The 7374-nt window shown below is 43.7% G+C and overlaps 1 protein-coding gene across 2 annotated transcripts; it reads right to left on the minus strand.

Moving 5' to 3' along the window:
• Positions 1-2434: 2434 nt before the first annotated feature.
• Positions 2435-7164, minus strand: Lrit2 (leucine rich repeat, Ig-like and transmembrane domains 2). 2 transcript variants are annotated; one of them, XM_028883021.2, is made up of 3 exons: positions 7055-7164; positions 5990-6771; positions 2435-3601 (listed from the first exon to the last, which is right to left on the minus strand). In XM_028883021.2, exons 1-3 carry the CDS (start codon positions 7162-7164, stop codon positions 2844-2846), a joined length of 1650 nt encoding a protein of 549 aa, XP_028738854.1. In that variant the 3' UTR covers positions 2435-2843. The 2 variants fall into 2 exon arrangements, with proteins under 2 accessions (XP_028738854.1, XP_028738853.1); XM_028883020.2 differs by having other exon boundaries at positions 2435-3626; positions 5979-6771.
• Positions 7165-7374: the final 210 nt, after the last annotated feature.

Here is a 7374-nt window from a genome sequence, read left to right on the forward strand (position 1 = left end):
AAAGCCCGCCAATGGAGCATTAGCCTCATGCGCAATCAGTAGGGGTGATTCTAAGGGATCTGAAGCCATGTTTCTGACCCTGTGAACTTGGACTCATGTGTATATGTGTGTATGCAGGTACACTGTGGGGGATACCCATGCATATGAGGAGATCAGAGGTCTCTCTCAGATGTCTCCTTCAACTACTCTCCATCTTGTTTATTGAAACAAGGTCTCTCACTTTTACCTAGACTAGCTGGCCAGCAAACTCTAGTAATCTGCCCATCTGTCTGTGCCTATTTGGGACTACAAGCATGTTCCATAATGCCTGCCTGACCTTTTTTTTTTTTTTTTTTTTTTTAAATGTGATTCTCGAGATCAAACTCAGGTCTTCAGGCTTGCATAGCAAGCACCTTACTGACAGAGCCATCTCCTCAGCCCTCCAAGATCAGACTTCCTCATTTTAAGAAATAATAAGGTGCTTTTTGCAGTTTGACAGTTTTAGGTGTGAATACAGGCTTTGCTACTTTTGTGTGAATTTGTGCAAAAGACCAAGGTCGTCTGGGCCTCACTTTTCTCATCAGCACAGAGTGCAAAGGCTTATTGCTGTGAGGGCAGCAAGAGCTAATAGATGCAAACACCTAGCGTCTGCTTGGTAGCTACTGGTAGAAGCTCAGCTGCTTGCTATTCTGAGTTGTGTAAGGTGCATTTGAGGATGCCTTGCTGTGGCCCACATACAAGAGCGCATGTCCTGGAGGAAAGAACCTTTGCCCACAGCCTTACACATGGATGATCCACAGAGAAGGGAGGGGGACAGGTGGAAAGAATTGGAGGAAAGCAGGTGGACACACTACAATCCATCTGTAACTTGGAGCCTTTTGGCATCCTCGCTCCAAGCAAGATGTCACTAACAGAGTCTGCGGAACTTTGTCTTGCAGCTGCTCTTCCTCAGAGCCAAGCTGGCAAATGTGATAAAAAATGGGGATGAGAAAACTGTCCTCATTTCTCAAGGCCTTCAAGGGTTTTGTCTACATAAACAAAGGTGCTTTGTTGTTGATGTTTGGTTGTTGAGATAGGATCTTACTGTGCTGATCAAGCTGGTCTTGAACCCATGGGCTCTAATAACCCTCTTGTCTCAGCTTTCTGAGTAGTTGAGACTATAGACTCCAGGTCACAATGGGAGCTTTGAGAGAATCCAGACTCTGAAAACCTGCCATGGGTGTTTGGTTGGCAGCAACTTCTCTGATGGTTATCAAGACTCTTCATCGGGAAATGGACTGAGATAAGAGAGAAGATGCCACATGAGAACTAAAGCTATACCTGATGTATGGACACATGGAGGCCCCTTTAGGAGGATCAGGAAGAACTGAGGGATGGGGCTGGGTGGCTGCTCTAAAAGACTCAGTTTCTATCATGAGGTGACAATGTAATTTTTTTCTACCTTTAGTACAATAGTGTCTTAGTAGAGTTTCCATTGCTGCAATGAAACACCATGACTAAAAAGCAAGTTGGGAGGAAAGGGTTTACTTGGCTTACACTTCCATATCACTGTTCATCATCAAAGGAAAGCAGGGCAGGAACTCAAAGAGGAAGGAACCTGGAGGCAGGAGCTGATGCAGAGGCCATGGAGGGGTGCTGCTTACTGGCTTGCTTCACAAGGCTCATTTAGCCTGATTTCTTATAGAACCCAAGACCACCAGTCCAGGAATAGCACCACCCACAATGGGCTAGGCCTTCCCCATAAATCATTAATTAAGAAAATGCCCTACAGGCTTGCATCATATGAAGGCATTTTCTTAATTAAGGTTCCCTCTTCTCAGATGACTTTAGCTTGTGCCAATTCGATGTAAAACTATGCAGCAAAATAGGGAATTTCCATTTAAAAAGGTTTATTTCTTCTTCTCAGAAGGAAAAAAAGAACCTAAAGAAATGAAAGATGATTAATTTCAATATCAGTGTTGTCATTAATTCTCAAAATGTTATTTGACCTGCCATTGGTTCTCAGTACATCCTGATGAGCACAGTGGTTGTAGTAAGGTCAGGCTCTGACTCATTTGTAGAACAAGAGGATTCATCCTCTGTAGACCAGTGCTCTGCCACCTGCTAGATAGGTGATGGGCAAATCATTGACCTTTCTGAGGTCAAGTTTCTTTACATACAATAAAGACTGTTCTGTCATTCTTTGAAGGATAATGCATATGAGATATCCTGTGTTCTGTAGAACTGAGTATATACAAAAATAACATTCATTAATTTCTAGCCACTGTTGGGCACAATAAAATGACCAGTTTAATAAGACAGAGCTCTATTGGCTTTAGGTGTGTGAAGATAAATACTGTGTTCCCTTTCTTATGTCTGAACTCCCTCCTTCAAGTTCCTTGTTTAGAATACAATGGATACTCAACACATACTTGTTCGATAAATGTGTGGAGTCAAGTTGTTCTGTCATGGAAGGTTTGTTTCAGGGACTGGAGGTGTTGTGGGATGTTTGTACACTATGTGAAGGTGTATTGCTGTGATTGGTGTAATTAAAAGCTGACCTGCCAATAGCTCAGCAGGACGTATAGGTGGCACTTCCAGAAACAGAAAGGACTCTGGGAAGAAGAAAGGCAGAGTCACCAGCTCTGCAGACACAGAGAGGAGACACGGAAAAAGCAGGATGGGTAGTACATGACAGAATAAAGATAAGTAAAAATGGGTTAATTTAAGTTATAAGAGCTAGTTAAAAACAAGCCTAAGCTAAGGCCAACCTTTTATAATTAATAAGTCTCTGGGTCATTATTTGTGGGCTAGTGGTCCAAAGATAGTCCAACATGAGAGCTTGCTACATGGAGGTCCACCCATTTCCATTCCATGGTAGGTTGTTAACTGTTACTCTCTTTTTCTATCTCCTCAATCCCCTCCATGACCCTGTGACCGTCACCATCCTCGTAGACAGCTGGAAGATCTTTGAAAGAACTATCCTTGCACTGTGGTCTGGCTTGGGGGCACCTGAGGGTTTTCCTGTGAAAAGAGTCACAACATAAACACCACTCACTACAGTTGTATGGCCCCTGGGCAGCCCACACATAAGCACCCACAGGCAGTGCCAGGAGCACAGCACACAAGACCACAGTGACATGCAAAAGGCGCTCACGACCCTCCAGCCCACCACTGTCTTTGCCTGTCACGAAGACCACACACTGGCCCTGACCTGAGGGCTGACTCCTCAGGCTGAGGCATGCTTTATATTTTGTAGCAGGGAGGAGGTCATCCATAGCATATGTGTTGATTCCAGGGCCTATGTGGACCACTTTCTTCCTGAAAGCTTCATCAGATTCGATGTGGAGGGTGAACCACTGCTCCTCTGGGATGTTGGCCACTGTGAGCCACTCCAGCACGATGCCATGTACTGTCTGCTTGACGACCCGCAGGTCAACATAGGCACTGCCTTCTGAGGAGATGGAAAAAGAGTGCAATCCAGGCATAGCCTGGGCTGGCTGGATGTAGAGTGAGATGACAAGGGAGCTTCTGCCAATGGAGTTGAAGGCCATACAAGTGTAATTACCTCTGTCTATCAGATGAGCTGCTGGAATGACAAGCTGGGACAGGATGGTATCTTCTGCAATTGATGAGGCCAACACTGGGTGAAAAGAAGAACAAAGCAGCTGTGCATTTCTTTGATAGATAACTGGGAAGTTCTAGCACTGTTAGGTCTTGTGTTAAAAGGATGGTTACTATTTATTAAGCATGTACCTGTGTCAGGGGCTATCTTTCTAGAAACTCTATGGGGTAACAACATAATTTGTATATAAGACATTGAGGGTTGGAGTAGCTGATTAACTTTTCCATGGTTGTTCACAGACAACAATTATATGGAGCCCATTCTTCTATCTAAGGAAGTCATATTCTTTTAACATTAGTAGTGCCCACTTTGGCCTTGCTGAGCCTAATACCATGGCTTAAGGAGATTTTTCAAAATGGGGTGATTAAGAGATATTGTGAGCTCCAAATGAGTTCTTACTTTCCAGATGTGCCTCAGAACCTGGAAATCAAATACCTGGGCTCCCCCCTCTTTCAAGTACATGGTCCTGGGCAAAGTGCTTAAGTTCTCTTAGCCTCAATCTCTTTGTCAAGAAAGTGAGATGTCATGCTCTCCACAAGTTTTATAGAAAACACCAGTAAGTCTTACCTGTTAATATTTCTGGGAGGCTAGATATAGCATAGTATTAAGAGTAATTATCGTGGGGCTAGCAAGATACCTTAGCAGTTAAGGATTTGGTCCCTAGCACTCACGTGGTGGCTCATAGCTACCTTTATCTCCAGTCTCAGGGGAATCCAATGTTCTTTTCTGGCCACTGCAGGCACTAGGCATGTATGTGGTTCACAGACGTACATGAAGGTAAAACACTCCTTGGGAAGCCTAGTTTTATGTCAACTTGACACAAGCTAGAGTCATTGGAGAGGAGGGATCTTCAATTGAGAAAATGCCTCCATAAGATCAAGCTGTAGGCAATCCTGAAGAGCATTTTCTTAATTGGTGATCAATGTGGGTGGGACCATCCCTGGGCTAGTGGTCCTAGGTTCTATTAAAAAAGCAGGCTGAGCAAGCCATGTGGAGCAAGCCAGTAAGGAGCACCCCTCCATGGCATCTGTACCAGCTCCTGCCTCCTGGTTCCTTCAAACCCTGTTTGAGTTCCTATCCTGACTTCCTTCATTGATTAACAGTGATGAGGAAGCATAAGCCAAATAAACCCTTTCCTCCCCAAGTTGCTTTCATCATGGTGTTTTATCACAGCAAAAGTAACCCTGACTAAGATGCTATACACATAAAATAAACAAATGAAACATTTTAAAAACAAGCAATGGTAGAGCATCTCTGGAGACATTTCTTGATTTTAAAAGAAAGCTACAATGATGAATTTTGTCCTTCTCTGCTATTAGCATTCAACCCCCAAGTCCATAGGGTAAGATCAAAATAAAGAGAAAAGTGAAAAATTCAGTCAATTGTTTATTTTTTTAACCACCTGGGGGTTCATCATTTATGATAACTGACTTGGCTGCAGCCCTCAAATTTTACTCCATTTCAACTGTTCTAGACAGAGGAAGAGTTAAGAAGCTACAAATGTCCTTCCAGCTCCAACATGCTCCTGGGGAGCCTTTGCCTGGCTTTGGGAAATGCTGAAACCTACTTCAAGAAAGGAGGTGCAATATCAGGTCCCAGTTTTGGGCCTCTGGAAGTCATTTCCTCCCCATAGGCCGTATTATAATTTTGAACTAATATTGAAGCAAATATTCAGTTGGTATGTAGGACTTGCTATCCTTATCTTATGGGGACCACTCAAGGGGAACACCATGGGAGTACATATGTAACAATGCATATTATTGGCCCTGGACTCACTGAGTTCAAATCTCCAGGGCAGGACCTTATAAATATTATTTCAAATAAGCACCCCACATGATTCTGGTGACATATGGTAGAATAAGTTCTAGTTAGAAATTTTAGAATTCTAAAATGTCAATATTATGCTCTTTGTCTAGAAGGTTCCCCCAAATTTATTTGTTCATATGTAATTCTATTAATATTTATATGCTATATGAAATCATCAGCTCCAGTATATTTGTTTACATATGAGATCTGCATGTACCCACTTTAAACAGTGCTGATAGTAGAATGCTATCTTGGACTCTTTTTTTGTTCTGAATAGTTTTTTTTTTTTTTTTTTTTTTTTGGTTTTTCGAGACAGGGTTTCTCTGTGTAGCTTTGCGCCTTTCCTGGAGCTCACTTGGTAGCCCAGGCTGGCCTCGAACTCACAGAGATCCGCCTGGCTCTGCCTCCCGAGTGCTGGGATTAAAGGCGTGCGCCACCACCGCCCAGCTTGTTCTGAATAGTTAATGCACATATATGCCTATCTTACCTGCACCCATCCTTTATGACAGGCACAGTTTAATCCTCTGTAACGGGACAGTGTCACAGACATACCTCTACACTGCTTCCCCCATATATTTCCAGAGGGTACATGTGGCTTACCATCAAATTCTCTCCACGTGCTCAGAGGATACTTCCATGCTATGCTTGGTGAGGGACTGGCTTGTGCCAAGCATTGCAGGGTCCCATTCTTTCCTACCTGGATAGTGATGTTGGCACTTGGGGTTGAGATTTTTGGCTTCATACAAACACCAAGCTCAGTCTCATGTAAAAGCTGTCCTGCTTTAGAGAAAGGGCCTTGGCATATCAGGTAAGAATTCACTAGGATGAATGGGAGACCAGTGGACTTGACAAACTGAACAAGCCCCCTTAAACGACAGTCACAGAACCAGGGATTATTGTGCAGTGCCAACACCGTGCTGGAGATAATTTCAGCTCCAAAACCATGCTGCTGGCGTTTCTGATAGACTGGCCAGTTCAAGAAGACACCCTTGGATACAACTGTCAGCCTATTGGAGGATATGTCAAGGTATGTCAGGTTGGTTAGGAACTGAAGAGCCAATTCAGGGAGTGCATCAATCCTGTTGTGTTTGAGATCCAAGACCTGTAGGAGAGGGGTGGTGCGGAATGCTGTCCATGGTACTGAACGGAGTTTGTTCCCCTCCAGTCTCAGTTCTCTCAGCTCTGGCAGATCCTCCAGGGCGCCTGGGTGAATCACAGTGACATTGTTAAAGTTGAGCCAAAGGTATTCCAAGGTACTCATGTTGGCGAAAAACCCCTGGGGAAGTTCAAATAAGGGTGAGTTTTCAATTCTCACTTGCTTGAGTTCTTCGGGAAAGTTGCCTGGAATCTTTCCCAAAGACATAGACATGCACTGTAGACTCCTGTATAAGAAAGCAGAAAACTATGATAAGCATCAGGGGACCTAGAAGTGGTATTGAGTGGATATCATCATTAGGCATGGGGATTAAATAAAAATAATGAACTTGAACTAAAAGTGATTGACATTGCTAAAAACATTCTGCTCAATAAACTCCAGAACCAACTAGAATGAATCCCACGGAGATTTAGCTGATTTCCCACAAGCTCTAAGCCATATCACTCCAGAAGACAGCCCACTCCCCCCTCACCTCTACCACCCTCTGGAATCCTGTCAGAACAGCACACCTGCCGAAATTCTCCTCTGAGCAGGTACACCCTGGCAGACAGAAAGACTGAGCTGCATGTATATCCCAAGAGGCCAGAACTTGCAAGAAACAGTAAAAAACAAAAGCCATATTTATCTGTAGGCAATACCCTGTGTGTTTTGAGTAGGTATGGTCTCAGCTTCTGAGTAGCAAATCCTATTATTGGTAATCCATGAAGATGTAGGTCAGCACAGCAGCACTAAAGCCCCGAATGCTCTGAGGTCTGTTACAGTCCAGCTCCCAAGCTCAGGCTAAGCTCATGTGGAAGGAGTTGGGCCTCTTAATTAAAGTGAGAAAGTC

Source organism: Peromyscus leucopus, chromosome 9 (genome assembly GCF_004664715.2).
Source record: "Peromyscus leucopus breed LL Stock chromosome 9, UCI_PerLeu_2.1, whole genome shotgun sequence".
NCBI classification, from domain to species: Eukaryota; Metazoa; Chordata; class Mammalia; order Rodentia; family Cricetidae; genus Peromyscus; species Peromyscus leucopus.